This window comes from Mus caroli, unplaced genomic scaffold (genome assembly GCF_978045245.1).
Source record: "Mus caroli unplaced genomic scaffold, Mus_caroli_1 scaffold_1, whole genome shotgun sequence".
Taxonomy (NCBI): domain Eukaryota; kingdom Metazoa; phylum Chordata; class Mammalia; order Rodentia; family Muridae; genus Mus; species Mus caroli.
The window spans coordinates 129,725,729-129,740,977 of record NW_028227256.1 but is presented as its reverse complement, the minus strand read 5'-3'; the positions used below and the strand labels follow the sequence as shown (position 1 = coordinate 129,740,977).

Sequence of the window (15,249 nt, the reverse complement as noted above, 5' to 3'; positions counted from 1 at the left end):
CGATGGGGCAAGAAGAGGTGTCAGGGCCTCAAGTGGCTAAGAGATGACCACTGCGTGGCTACAGTGCTATACACTTACATTCACAGCATTCTCTCCATGTAAGAATCTGACAGAAAGTTGAAGTGGGGTATACACCTTTAGCCCCAGCACTTAGGAGGCAGAGGCAGTCTCTGTGAGTTGGAGGCCTGCATGATCTACATATCCAGGTCAGCCAGGGCTACATAGCACTTTGAAATGCTACCTCAAAAAAAAATTTTTTAAAGGATTGAAGATGGATCTATGGCATGCACATGGCCCTCAGTTCCACCCCTAGCACCAAAAAGGGAAAGAAAAGAAAAGAAAAAAAAAAGAGAGAGACAGATTTCCAATCCAAAATTCAGAGAACGTATGTAACTTGCCCAGGTCACACCAGAAAGTGATGCCCTGCCCACCCCTCAACCCCAATCTGAAGACAAAAAGAGCTCATCTGTTTTCTTCAACCCCACCATCCGACGGGCACTAATGCTTCCAGATGTGTCCCAACAGGAAGCTGTGGCCTGCCAGTCTTGGCCATTTCAGGATGGACAGTGATGGAAACAGGCACTTCCAGATGGACCGAGCTCTAGGGGCTTGAGAGGAGACTCCACCCAGTGTCTCGGGAATAAGTGACAAGTATAAGATCCACAGAGTCGGCTCGATTTTTAGTATAGCAAGACATACAAGAAACTGCATGCGTATATAAACCAACACTCTGACGTATTGGCAGAACACCTTGAAAACTTCCACCAGATCAGGATATTGAACACCCCACCTCCACCCCAACTCTTTATGTTCCTTTGTACCTCCAGTCTTCCCACCCTCTCAGCCCTGTCTACCCTCCTAGCTCTCCCTACCTTGCCCCTCCCCAGCCACACCCATCTGCTTTGCATATTCATTATCAAGTTTCTCAAGAGGAGCCCCACTCCTCTGTCTTAACTTCCTTCCCCCTTCCATCGTTCTTCCACGCTACAGGGTTAGTAATTCCTGACTAGCCCTTCCCGAATGGCAAGGTGAAGGATTCTCCAGTGTGCCCACAGAACGGACATACAGGTCGTTCTCGCCTCGGGCCAGTACAAACAGGGCTGCTGTGAACATCTGTGGGCAGTGAGGGGGCGGGGCGCCCTTGTGCGTTTTCTTTTGACTTTATTAATTTTTCTCTGAGGCCGGACACCTGCTGCACACAGAGACTTTCCAGCTGACCCAACCCTCTGTCAAGCAGCGAAGAAACAAAGCCACGGTTCTCATGATCTCTGCACCCCGGAGCCACCGGGAGCTCTAGGAGATAGTCTCTAACAGTGGGTCCCGGTTTGGTGGTGGCTAGAAGCCAGAAAGGAAGGCCAGGAATTCAAAGAGCTTGAGGCAGCCAGTGTCCTTTAGCCTCTTGGGCTGCCCTGACCCTCCCTCCTCTCCCCCAGGTCCCTTCCACCTCCACCTCACCTGGATGCTATGGATAGCCCCGGTATAGGATGACTTTCCACCACAGGCTGCAGCTCCCTCTGCAACCCCTTACCAACCTCTCCTTGTCAGCCAGGCCCAGAACAAGGCGGCTGGGGGTTGCCTGGCCTTAGCCCTCATGGGGAAGCTAGACCTGGGAGGGCCAGGAAGAACTAGCTCCTTCTCCAGGCTCATCTGTGAGTGGCCGGTCTAGTTCTAGTGCCTTCTCACCAGCCTTGAGTCCCAGGCTGCCTCTCCTACCCACCTACTCCACCACACTCTCTAGAGCCCTTAATTGAAGAAAACGTCAAAGCCACCAGGTTTCCTACATGTCTGCCCTACCCTTGGGTAAGCGTACCCAGCTCCTTGCCTGTCCTTTCATTCTTGTCTCTACATTGGAAAGGGGCAGCCATCTCTCCCCTGAGGTGAACACTCTGCCCAGGTATCTGCCTATGCATGTGTCTGCCATGTTTTACAGACCCTCATTCTGCTGAGTGTCTCTGCTTGAATGGTGAAGTGCCTCTCCCCGCTGCATGCAGCGCCTTCCCCTGCACTCCTGTCTTCTCCCCATGCTGTGTCAGGTCTCCTAAGAGCACAACTCCTGTCTCCCTCTCCAGTCCAGGACCCACCCCCATCTTCCACTCCACACTCTGTTTCTCAACCCAGCATCCCTTCCAGAAGCAAGTATCTCCTGCTTCCCATTTCCTGGCCTCCTACTTACCAGTCCCTCCCCCCATTATTCTGGTTTCTGTTCCCAGCCCCCTGAAACTACTTTCCACTAAGGGCACACTCCCATGTTCCTAAGTGTGGTAGCCATTTCCTAACCTTTGGCTTTTCTGCTGTACTGACCACTGCTGAGCACTCCTTCCTGATTCCTTCTCAAGCTCCTTCTTCGTCTTCTCTCCTCTCCAATCCCGGTGCGGCTCACCTCTGATCCCCTTCTCTTTCCCAACCTGGCCTGTCTTTCTCTACATGCTCCTTAAATACTGATGCTGCCCGGTGACCTTCCTGTCCCCTCACTCACACTTCCGGAGGTCTCCCCTCTACAGGACAACTCCTAGAGAACCCTCTTCAACCCTGGCATGACTCAAATGCCAGCTGCTATACGACCCTGTAGATGACACACAGGGACCTCAAGTTCAACACTTCACCACTGAACTTATCCGCACCCCCAAGTCCGGCTTCTAATCTCAATCTTCATCATGCTCAAGTGGGACGTTGTTGTGAGATGCCTCTTCCCTCCATTCAGCCACGCTCCTCATCTTCTTCCTAGAGGTATCCCCTACTCTCCCACCCTTCCCTTTCCTCTCCATTCTCCCCACAGCCGTCTCAGACTTCCTGGTTTCATGGCAGCTTCCTAACTGCATTCTATTCTGGAGCCCCCAGCCCCCAGCCCCCTCCCTCTACACACACACACACACACACACACACACACACACACACACACAGCAGCAGCCAGAGGGATCCTCCTGGATGCAGATCCTACAACAAGCCCCAGGATACAGTCTCCAATGGCTTTCTGTCTCTTGTGGAATAGATAAGTCCTTGGCTAACTATCAGGCCCTACTCACTCTGCTCATCCCCCGCTTTTCTGTCTCATTTTCTCTGCAACCCCCAAAGCTTCCACTTTCACTGTGACCCAAGGAAGTTCTAGGTACCTTTGCCTGCAGCCCACCCTGCCTTCCTTACAAGGCCTCCAGCTGCCCAAGGCCACTATATTCTTCCCTTCTCCTTTAGCATCAGCCAATCACTTAGCCTTTGGATAGCCTCTCCAGTCTCCCTTCAAGGTCTTAATTTTGCTCCTGGGTCCCATAGTCAGCATCACACAAGTGATGGCCTCCTAGGATGCACTGTGCTGTTCTGCGCCTTCTCCCACCACCTTAAAAGTAGCTTCTTGGTTTTATTTTTGTGTTGCAGGACGGACTGAATGCTCGGTGTATCTAGACCATGGAGTGAGATGAAAGAACAGGAAGAGATTGGGAAGCAAATTCAACGTCCTCAGGAGCTCTTGGGAATTCAGACCACCAAGCTGTCTCTGCTCGCCAGCCTGGCCTACAAAGTGAGTTCCAGGACAGCCAGGGCTACACAGAGAAACCCTGTCTCAAAAAAAAAGGGGGGGGGGATGGGGAAGCCGGGCGTGGTGGCGCCTTTAATCCCAGCACTTGGGAGGCAGAGGCAGGTGGATTTCTGAGTTCGAGGCCAGCCTGGTCTACAGAGTGAGTTCCAGGACAGCCAGGGCTATACAGAGAAACCCTGTCTCGAGAAACCAGGAAAAAAAAAAAAAAAGAATGGGATGGGGGACTTCAGGAATCAGTCTCTTTTTTGTTTTGTTTTGCTTTTGAGACAGAGTTCTCACTATGTAACCTCAGCTGGCCTAGAAGTCAAAGATCCGACTAGCTCTGCCACCAGAGTGCTGGGATTGAAGGTGTGCCACCATGCCCAGCCCCAAATCTTTCTCTTCCGTAAACTCCTTGGACGGTTTCTTATTTTAGTTCTGTATTTATTTTTGAGAAAGAGGCTCACTATGTTGCCCAGCTTGCTCTCCGGGACCTCTCAGGTCAAAGTGATCCCCCTGCCTCAGCCTCCTGAGTAGCAGGGAGCAAAGGCACACCCCACCACACTTAACCTTGATGATTTTTATGGGTTCAAGCCTCTGACTGAAGGGAAGGGACTATGATTTTAATCATGGAGAAGTTCTGTTATTTGGGATCCTAACCCTGGGGCCAAGAACTTTGGTGAAGTTACCACTAAGACAATATAATTCAGCATCAATTATGATAAATAGTAGTGATAATAACAGTGATAATAACACACGTGTGGAAACAGAAACCCCAAACCACAGCGAGCCCCTGCAACCGAGGAAGTAAGCTCAGACTTAGGCTGACCCGGTGCCACGATTGACAAGTGGTCCCGTCTCAGACAAATACTTTACATCTCTCCGGACCTTATGTCCTGTGGCAACAGCACGGGGGCTACCTCTAGCTTCTCTTCAGCACTAATGTTTTCTGAGTGGCTATCTTGAGGAAGAGGAAGCTTGTCGAGTGTGGGAACAGTCCAAACTGCTGTGCTATATACACTTGCTAAATCATTGGGTGATTTCTTTCCTGGCAAAAGATGACTATAAGAGAAGCCGGCCAAAAAAGGGGGCCAAACGGGGCCACTTTGCTATAATGAGATTATGCCACAGCCATTTGGTTTATGGAATTAATAGAACAGTGCTAATTTATCACTGAGATCAGCAAAGCCTCCCCCTAAAGGATTCTTCAAGCCTAAGGCTTTCTTCTGCCTCCTGACCCGGGGAAGAGCAGGCAGGGGGAGGAGCTGCAGGAGTCCGCAGTGAGCAGGTGGGAGAGGCAGGGGCTCCTAACACGCTGTCAGTCTGCCCAAGTCTGGAGGAAAGAAGTCGCCTGGCCTCGGTTAATGGGTTAATGTAAGAGCTGGAAGAACTCCTTGCTGCAGGGTGCGGTGGTCAGGAAAGAGGCTCAAGGCCACCTCGCCTGCCCTGCCTCTCCAGCTCAAGGAAGGACGCCTGGGAGCCTTCCTGGACTTTGCCCCATTGAGGAAAAGGCGGGAGTCACATTCAAACAGGTATCTTGATAAACTTATTAGTCAGCAACCCTCTCCCTCCACCACCACCCTCAGCCTGACCCCCGGCCCTGCTACCTTTCAAGTCAGACAACTTTAAAGAAAAAGTGGAAACGGGGTGGGGGTGGGAGGGGGGAGAACGAGCCCTACATACTTGATGAAGAAGATTCTCCCGCCGCGGTCCACTCCGTAGGTCCATCGGCCTGGCAGATCCAGCCAGTCGATCTCATCGGCCATCTCGGTGTCCCCGCAGCCCCTCTGGTTCTCCGCGCCCGCCCCCCGCGCCAGGCTGGCGCCCCCCACTTTCTGCGCCTCCTAGAGGCGGCGATGGGGGAGGGGGTCCGGTGTGGTCCGGGCGCACCTCCCGGTTCCCCCGGCGGTGACTCCGGCCTCCCGCTGAAGGCGAGCTGGCTGCCAACCGGGGACGGGCGGGCACTTAACCCAGGCGGGGTTCGGTCCTAGACACCTCCCGCCCTCTCTGCGCCCCGGAGCTCCTCTTCGGACCGGCTCCTGAAGTTCAGTGCTGGGCAATTAGCGCGGTGAGTAATTAGGAGGCTCCTGCCGCCGCGGCTGCTAACGGGCAGCGCCGGCCTCAGTCCGCTCCCGCCAGCAGGCGCGGCGGGGAGAGGCTCCCCCGGAGCCCGCAGGTTGCGCCGAGGTGCGCCCCGGCTCGCCGCTCCGAGCCTGCTCTTGAGCTGCGGGCCCTAGAGGCGGGGCCTGGCTGCGCTGCCGAGGACACTTCCCAGCCTCGGGATGCGCCCGCAACCGCGCGCGGCCAGGGAAGCAGGCGCCGAGGGCGAGCCTTGAGTCACGCACGGCGCAGAAAGGGGGAAGTGATAACACCACTTCGGTTGATGGGAGGTTAGTGCAGGAACAAAGGTCGAACGCGGGAAGGGTGGCGCGGCCGAGCGCAGCCCGGGATCTAGGAGGCCCTTAAGCCAAGTTGCCAACCTAACTAGTTCAGCTAGTCCTCACCTTACCTCCCCGGCACCTTCTCCAAGAAGCCCGCCATGACTGCAGAGGTTCTCAGAATCCAATCGCCTTCAGGGACTTCCAACTCATTCTTCCCAACATGTGCCAGAAAAAGAAAAAAAGAAAGGAGAAGGAAAAGGGAAAAAGGAAAAGGAAACAATGAGAGTAAAGGGATATGCATGTGTGAACCGGATGCTAGTTTCCAGCATTCCACACTAATAATAAAATAAAATGCTATGGGAACCCATAGTTCTGCCTCCAGGGTACAAGTCAAATTCCATGCTGCCTTCTGACCTACTCAAGACCTGCTCCAGGGGGTCCAACTTAGTGGCCACTGTTCCAATCACCTTCCATACCCAAGGGATAACTAGGTGGACACTGGGATAACTGTCTGTATTTAAAGGATGAGGTGCGTGGGATGACAGGCAGCAGGTGTCTGTTGAACAAACACCATGGTCTGAAAGACCTGATTCTCCATTAGGTGCCGCTCACCCTACAGTGACACTTCCTCCAGGAGACCACAGAGGACTCCACCCCAGGTTTATATGGCCATTCTCTGCATGTGCCTTATAAATACGCTACAGTAGGACTCATCACGGTGCAATGCAAAGACCAGTTACTCATCTGTCTTCCTGACCCGGCTGTGTACAGCTCAAAGGGGCGGGGTTATTCCATCTTAACTTTATAGCCACAGCACTTAGCTGGGGCTAGTAGCTGGGTAGTGTCCGGTACAGTCCTAGTTGGGAATTAGTCTTGATTCCAATCATAATCCTGTACTTTCAGTACTTTTGAATGGAATTTCCACAGTAAACAAAACAATAAGCAGAGGTAGGATTGTCTGATGGAGATCTTTTTGGAAAATAAAACAGTCTGGGACCCTTCTGGTCTGTGAGCAACCTAACCTGGCACCGGATGGATGGTGAGCTGAGAAAATACCTCTGGGGCCCTCTGGGGCCAATCCTTTTGTCATAAGTTGAGGAAACTGAGGCACAGAGAAGGAAAGGACCGGTCACGGTCCCTTTGCGAGGTGGTGGCTAAGAAGGGCCCACCCATTAGTGTCCCAGACTTGAGCTCTTTCCATTACATCATCTGCCTCCCTCACAGGAACTCTGCCAGCCCTCACAGGCTGGCTCTAACTGCCAGGTCTATGTCGAGTCCATTTTCCAGGTGAATAAAGAAGCAGAAACCAGCAATGTCCAACTCTTTTATCTCCTTAGATCCTGCATGCTTCTAGCGGGGGGGGGGGGGGAGCTACATTTGGTGGTAAATTGGGCCACATCTAAGAAACAGAGAGAATGTGGGTGTCCCTTAGTCCCTGCATTGGGGAAGGTGGGGGGTCGGGCAACAGACTTCTTCCGGGACCTTGTGAAACACCTGTAAGACTCATCCTGTTGATAAAGCGCAGCCACCTGCCCAGCTTGTGATATCCAGAGATCTAAACGGCCAGGATTGCTGCCAAGATGCTTTAAGGGAAAATACCAGCAACCAGCACACTCCCTGTCCAACCTGAGCAACCAGTAAGGGCGGCTGCCTGGGCTGCACGTGGGTGGAAAGGGAAACGGGGACAAAATGAGACCTATTTGGAACATGTGGAGCACCACTGTCTTCTCTGAGGAAAGCGGCCTCGATCGAGCTGGCCTCCTCAGAAGACAGTTGCCCCCCACCCCGTGTGTGTGTGTGTGTGTGTGTGTGTGTGAGAGAGAGAGAGAGAGAGAGAGAGAGAGAGAGAGAGAGAGAGCGCACAGCAATCCTGTGCAGAGGCCAAAGAAGAACTTAGGTGTCCTGCTCGATCATCACTTCTGCCTTAGTCCCTTGGGACAGAATCTTTCACCGAACAGGTTCTCTCCTGGAACCTGGGGGCTGGGCTGATGCCAGAAAGCCGCAGTAATCCACCTCCTCCCATCCCAGCACTGCAGGACCGGTGTGCACCGGCCACGCCAGGCTCTTACAGGGGTGCTAGGAGCTTGGATTCAGGTCCTTACAAGGCATAGTGAATGTGTTTACCTGCTGAACCACTTCCCCATTCCCAGACAGAGTCTTGTTTAGTTAGATAAGTTAGTCCTGGTTAGATAAGAAAAAGAAGCCAACTGTTGATAGTTTTCTTTTCTTTTCTTTCTTTCTTTCTTTTTCTTTTCTTTTCTTTTTTTTTACTTGTCTGAAATGAAAACTTGGGTCCAAAAGTCTTTCCCTAACTGTAGTGTATTGTCAGTAATATTTATTTTGCATTGTAATGGCATGGAACCCAGGTCCTATCACATTCTGTAAGTGTTCTACCTCTGAGCCACACCCTCAGCTGGCATTTTAGTTATTTATCAATTATGGTAAATATTGAAATATGAGGACCAAAACCTCTCGGTTCAACAATTACCCAGAAGATGGAGGGGAGGTTGATATGTTAAGAAGAAAACCTTACTTGCTTTGTTAATGGAGTCAGGGATTTAACTGTATGTTTCTCCTGCACATTTTATCTCTTTAAAAGGTAATAAAGTGTGCTAGGCTGTGGTGGCGCAGGCCTTTAATCTCAGCACTCGGGAGGCAGAAGCAGGCAGATCTCTGAGTCTCAGGCCAGCCTGGTCTGCACAGTGAGTTCCAGGACATCAGTGGCTGTTACACAGAGAAACTCTGTCTCAGCAGGGAGAAAAGGGTAATAAATTGGCTCGGAGTGGCAGTCCATGCCTTTCAACCTGGCATTAAGGAGGCAGAGACTGACGGATCACTGAGTTTGAGGCTAGTCTGGTTTATTTATATAGCAAGTTCCCCGACAGACAGGGGTGTGTAGTGGGACTTTACCTCAAAACAAAACAAGCGTCAGTAGTTAGGACACTTGCTGTTAAGCATGGCAGCCTGGGCTCACTCTCCAAGACATGTAGAAGAAGAAAACCAGCTTCTACAAGCCGTCCTCTGACCTTCACCTGGGGCTATGGGAGACACACATAGACACACCTACAGGCTCACACACAGACGCACGCGCACACACACACACACACACAGTAATGAACTCTGGGAGTTTCCTTTTGACCCCTGTCCTGCCATGCTTATTCCTGTGTGCTGGTCAGTCTGTCCACCTACCTCAGCTCCTTGCAGAGGGAAGGGGTTGTGTACAGACCCAGCCAATCTGCTTCCCTTTCTCCATCATAAAAACTAGGTCAAAAAGGATTTCTGAATCAGACCACAGCAATGAGACTCTGTATGGAAAGATCCTAGATTCCCCATGAAGAAGCAGGCAGGGGCCATATTGGTGCTTCTGAGACTGTCGGGGGACAGCCAGCTAGAAAGTGAACCAACATAGGAGATGTGGAGCAGGGGATGGAGAAAGCCTAGTCTTCACAGCCCCCATTTGCCCAGATCCCAGATGACCAGAAGATACTATTCCAGGACTCTCCTGATGGCTGCCATTCCCCATGCTTACTGGTTTCAGCCAGTTTTAGTTGAGTTTTTGTCCCTAACAACTGAAAAGTCATAGACAATACAAAGTTTTTTAAAAAATCAGCTGTTTCTTCCGTGTGCTATGAAAGCATGTTTTCTATGACTTGTGGACAGACCCTCTTTCAAGAAAGCTACAATGGCCAGGCAGTGGTGGCGTGCACGCCTTTAATTCCAGCACTTGGGAAGCAGAGGCAGGCGGATTTCTGAGTTTGGGCCAGCCTGGTCTACAGAGTGACAGAGTGAGTTTCAGAACAACCAGGGCTACTCAGAGAAACCCTGTCTCAGGAAAAAGAAAAGAAGAGAAGAGGAGGGGAGGGGAGGGGAGGGGAGGGGAGGGGAGGGGAGGGGAGGAGAAAAAGAAAAGAAAAGAAGAGAAGAGAAGAGAAAAAAGAAAAGAAAAGAAAGAAAAGAAAAGAAAAGAAAAGAAAAGAAAAGAAAAGAAAAGAAAAGAAAAGAAAAGAAAAGAAAGCTACAATGTCTGTGATCAACTTGTCTAAAGAAGGCCTTGAAGAACTCAGAGGAAGCTCCCTAGAGCTGTGACAATTCTATGAGAGTCGGCACCTCAGCTCTACCATCTAAACACATGAACTGATTCACCTACTCGCAGAGAGATCGTAAGATGTAGCCCAACTCTATAAAAGAATGGCCACCTCAGAGGCTCTTACTGAGTGCTGTGTTACTGTTTATAACCGTCATGCTCACCTCAAGCAAGGTAGCCTGCTCAGTCTTACAGGAAACGGAGAGCCTAGAAAGGCTGAGGTTAGGGTGGGTTCTGCCTGAGCAGGAAGCAACTTGTGCTTTTGTGCTGGTGTGAGGGCGGAGAGGCAGCTCAGGTTATTGTTAAGTGCTTCTGAGAAGGAGCCTGGGAAGATGATGGTTTTGGCTAATGAGCCCTTGCTCACCGGAGAGGAGCGCTCCCAGAATCTGCTGCCTTCAGCTCCCTTCTCAAAGCCTCAGCGCTGGCTCCTTCTGGGAATGCTGCCAGCCCAAGAGAGATGGCTGATTTTTTTCCTGCCAGAAAATTGTCCTGGAGCAGAAAGCTGTCACTGGTGGCCTCAGAAGGGAAGAGGAGGGCTGACATGGTGGAGGAAGGAGATGAAAGCCGGGTAGAACTCACAGGGCCCGCAGTTACCCCGCTGGCCCTCCGGCTCTCTCTTGTCCAGCTCATTTCAATGTCTGTCCTGAACTTTTTGAACTACTTCCTCTTTTTCTCTTTCTCCTTCTTTTTCTTTTTCTTTTTCTTTTTCTCTTTCTCTTTCTTTCTCTTTCTCTTTCCCCTCCTCCTCCTCCTTCTTCTTCTTTCTCCTTTCTCCTTCTTCTTCTCCTTCTTTCTCCTTCTCCTTCTTTCTCCTTCTCCTTTCTTCTTCTTCTTCTTCTTCTTCTTCTTCTTCTTCTTCTTCTTCTTCTTCTTCTTCTTCTTCTTCTTCTTCTTCTTCTTCTTCTCCTCCTCTTCTTCTTCCTCCTTCTCCTGTACCTCATCTTCTTCCTCCTGCTCCTCCTCTTCCTCTTCCTCCTCCTCTTCTTCTTCTAGAAAATAGCAGCTGGTATTGATCATGGCCCTTTTCTGGACCCAACACAAGCACTTTGGTTCAGCTTAGTTCAGTTCAATCATCTCAGAGGCCACCTGGCTATGTAAAAACAAACAAACACCATTCTGTTTTAGCCAGTGGTCTTCTTCCCCTCGTGTCTCTGTCCCCACCATCCCTTGGTCACTCCACTGAATTCAGCCAGGCCTTGGCTCTCTTTTCAGCCTTTTCCTCTTCTCCTGTTTCCTCTGTCAGTGATTTCAGAACTGATCTGAAAAATTTATCCACCACTCAACTGATCTCTGCTCTCTGACAATCTCTGCTCCAACCAGCTACCTGTACCTAAGGTCTAGTACCTAGTACCTAGTACTTTCTTGGCCCTCAGTTCCAATCTGAAGAGGAAACGGAACCTGGCCATCCTCTTTCTGACCCCACTGTGCATCCCTGATACCCGTACTCCTTCCTGCATCTTGTCTCTCTATGGAGCCTTAGTCTCCCGAGTTTCCTCTTAATCTGTCCCCAAGCCTGTTTTATGCCCTGCCTCTTTCAGCAACGATGGCCAGCTGGTCACTGCATCCCTTCAAAGGCTGATAGATATCCACGTCCTCAGCTGTATCCACACTTGAGCCATCTACTCTGGATTAATCTACCTACTTTTCTGCTCCTGTGCCCAGAAAAACATGATGCCAAGCCACTGGAGGAATTAGACAAATTGATGCTAACTGCGCACTCTGGAGTCTTCCACGTGCTTCCTGCCGCATCTCCAGTCACTCTCAGCTGCCGACTGAATTTTCCCCTGAGAAAATGAAGACAATCAGGAAGAAGCCATCTAGCCAGCTCTGCCTAGCTCCAGCCCCACCCCCAGCCTGCAGTCAGTCTCTGCAGTCAGTCTTACCTATCTCTGCCCACCAGTCTAGGCCCTCCCAGTCGCAGCTAAATGTTGTATGTGTTCCAATCTGACAAGAGTCATTCTCCGGCCAGCTCCTCAGAAGGAAACCCTACTCCATCACTAGTTGTCTCTCCCCTACAATCCCATCCCTATCTCACTTTATTTACTGCTTTTCCTCAGGCCTATAGCCAAAAATCAAGGTCTCTGCCATTAACAACAATACAGCAGACCCCAAGCCCATCCCACCCCACAGCTGACACCTCATCCAGCCTCTGAGGTTTCACTTCCATTTTTCCCAGGAGTGGTTCTGGCACTCAAGGTGCCTTATTCTTTGTGCCCAATTACTGGTAGTCAAGATAACTCTATGTTGCTTTTCTGTTCTCATCTGAGGGACATCTCTGACCCAGGTGATTAGCTCTGCCCCTCTGGCCTCCGAGCACTCCATGTCTCCACTTCTGCCCTGGCCATCCTGATGCCTGCTGTCCCTTGATTTCCTGTGTGACACGGCCTCCAAAGCCTGGAGAGGCTATCCCCATTTATCTCCCATCCCTCGTTCTCCTTCCAAATGTAACGAAGGAGGGCGTCCTCTCCGCTTGCCTGCCATCCTCCTGTTTACCGTCGTTACAGCCTTCGCCAATGCCTGTCCCCTCACTATACTGAACTGAACCCCAAGCTAGTCTCAAACTCAGGATCCTTCTGCCTCAGCCTCCAAAGGGCTGGGATCACAGGCATGTGCTGCCGTGACCAGCCCAGCTATTCCTTTTTAATCATTTGGGTAGCTGATTCTAACGTCCTAAGGCTGGGGTGTCCGTCTCAGGCCCATCTTGCTACTCAGCTGACATGGTCTTCCTGGGCATTGTCGTAAATACCATAAAGACCTTCTGGCTTCCACATTTCTATCTGAATCCAATCTCTCCCTTGGACTTTGCACATGAATAGTCCGTGTCCGTGGGATACTCCATAGCATCTCAAACTTTATGTGACCAAAGTAGATTTTTCAAAAACACCTTGATTTTCACCTCCAAATCTTCAGCCTTCCCTATGTCTGCATAAGGCTCTTTCCATTGCTGTGCCCCAAAACCTAGCATAGAGTGACCAACTGTTCCAGTTTCTTTTGTATAGTACTGGGTTTAGCCTTGAAAATCCACGGGCTGGAGAGATGGCTCAGGGTTTAAGAGCACCGACTGCTTTTCCAGAGATCCTGAGTTCAATTCCCAGCAACCACATGGTGACTCACAGCCATCCAGAATGGGATCTGATTCAGGTTGTCAGACCCACATGGTAGAAGGAGAGAGTTGACCTCCAAGTTTACTGCACACTCGATAATTTACATCTTTAGTAAAAAAAAAGGAATCCCACAACATGCTAAGGCTACAGACTTGGCAGCAAATGCCTTCATTTCCTAAGCCACCTTCTAAACCCAATCTTAAACTTCTGATCCTCCTGCCTCTAGCTCCTGAGTGCTGGGATTATAGGCATGTACCACTGCGACCAGTTTATATGGTGCTGGGGTTCAAAGTTAGGCAAGCACTCAACCAAGTGAGCTCAGCCCCCAGCTCCCAGATTCCTTTCTGTCCCGCACATTCACTTCCCATTAGTTAGCTCTCCCTCCAATTGGCCCTCTTTCCACTTCTGCTACTACCTGGTTCAGACCCTCCCAAGTAACACCTACACCATCCTAACTATATCTTCTTCCGGTTCCCACTGTATTGATTTAAAGATTTATTTATTTATTTTATATATATGAGTATGTCAGAAGAGGGCATCTCATCCCCTTACAGAACCACCATGTAGTTGCTGGGAATTGAACTCAGGACCTCTGGAAGAGCAGTCAGTGCTCTAAACCACTGAGACATCTCTCCAGTCCTCCCCCCCCCCCAACACACACACACACACACACACACACACACTGCATTTTTACATAATAGCTAAAGGAGTTGTTCAGAGAGAAAATATAGCACTCACATGCCCATCTGAGATAGCTGGTTGTTTCTACTTAAAATAAATGTGAGCTGGGCAGTGGTGGCACACGCCTTTAACCCCAGCAATTGGGAGGCAGAGACAGGTGGATTTCTGAGTTCGAGGCCAGCCTGGCCTACAGAGTGAGTTCCAGGACAGCCAGAGCTACACAGAAAAACCCTGTCTCAGAAAAAAAACAAAAATTAATTAATTAATTAATTAATTAATTAAAAAGAATGTGGCTCATTGCTTGACCATGGTAATTTCATCTTCTCAGCCTTCGACCTCTCCTGTTCATCTGTGGAGGCCTTACTCAGCTATAACGCCAAAAGTCACACTGCAAGTGTCCCCCACTATGTGGCCTTGTCCTACCGCTCTCATGGCTTGTTCCACTGCCTGAATGCTCTTGTAAAATTTTTTAAATGTCTTCCACTTATGATATAAGTTCCTTGAGAGCAGAAACCTTGCTCAAATCTGTGTTTCTTGCACTTGTCCCAGAGCCTCACACACTGGAAGTGCTCAGTAAATATTTGTTGAGTAAATGAATATGAAGCATACGGAACCTGTCCTTGTACTCAAAAAACGACTGAAAGGGAACAAGTCAGTGGCAGGGTCAACCAGGCTCAGTGCTAGGCATTGGGCTCGCCTTGGTAACTAAGATGGTAGATAGAGTTCTTTGTTTGTTGTTGGTTCTGGGTGTATGATCTAGTGAGAAATAGATGCATAAATCTACTTTTGTTTTTTAAGGGCTCCTTATGTAGACCAAGCTGGCCTTGTACTCATAGAGATCCAACTGCCTCTGCCTCCAAGTGCTCAGACTAAAGACATGTGTCACCAGGCCCAGACTGCAAATTAACCTTTTAAACTAAATATGGGTTGTGGCTATGGGTCTGCTGGGTGAGAAATGTCATGTTCATTCTCTTAATTAAATATGGCTTGGTCAAGTCCCTCTGCAGCAAGCATCAGATTCTATGTGAACTATCACGGAGCCCCTCACTCCAATCCCTAGAGCCATAAGGCGGTCGGTCCAGGCAAGACTCCCCCAGTCTTCTACCCTATCTGCTCCTGGCTCTTGCCCTGGTAAGGGTTGGCTGCTCCCTAGTCAAGCTTGGACCTCAGGAAAATGACAGATAAGAGAGGTTGGTGGAGAATGGGGGAACCCAGTGACAGAGGGTAGGGGCTGTGTGTGTCCTTCTCAATCCACCATCTGTAGCTCAAGAGAAAACTCCAGCTCTGGTCTAAGAGTTCTACCCTTTCTCCCTTCAGCCCTTCCACTCTTTCTTCCCCAGAAACTAACTCTCAAGCTCTCCCTCAGGTGACCCAGCTGACTCCTTCCAAAACAGCTCAGCTGCCCATGTAAACGAGAGTCCTTCCATCTATCCCCACCAAGTACTCCTTGTCAGAATTCCTCCTCAACAGCGCCATGCATGGCCCTCCTTG

At 50.2% G+C, this 15,249-nt stretch overlaps 1 protein-coding gene across 8 annotated transcripts in view; it reads right to left on the bottom strand.

Moving 5' to 3' along the window:
* Nucleotides 1-5,641, bottom strand: part of Plekha6 (pleckstrin homology domain containing A6) — a 140,035-nt gene extending 134,394 nt beyond the window's left edge. For 2 of the 8 annotated variants that reach the window (XM_085841108.1, XM_085841115.1), the window contains exon 1: nucleotides 5,192-5,639. In XM_085841108.1, the coding sequence (XP_085697234.1) occupies nucleotides 5,192-5,274 (83 nt within the window). In that variant the 5' untranslated portion in view covers nucleotides 5,275-5,639. Of the gene's footprint in view, nucleotides 1-5,191 lie in introns of all 8 variants that reach the window. The other 6 variants (XM_029481839.2, XM_085841106.1, XM_085841117.1 and 3 more) reach the window with 6 other exon arrangements.
* Between the last annotated feature and the right edge of the window lie 9,608 nt (nucleotides 5,642-15,249).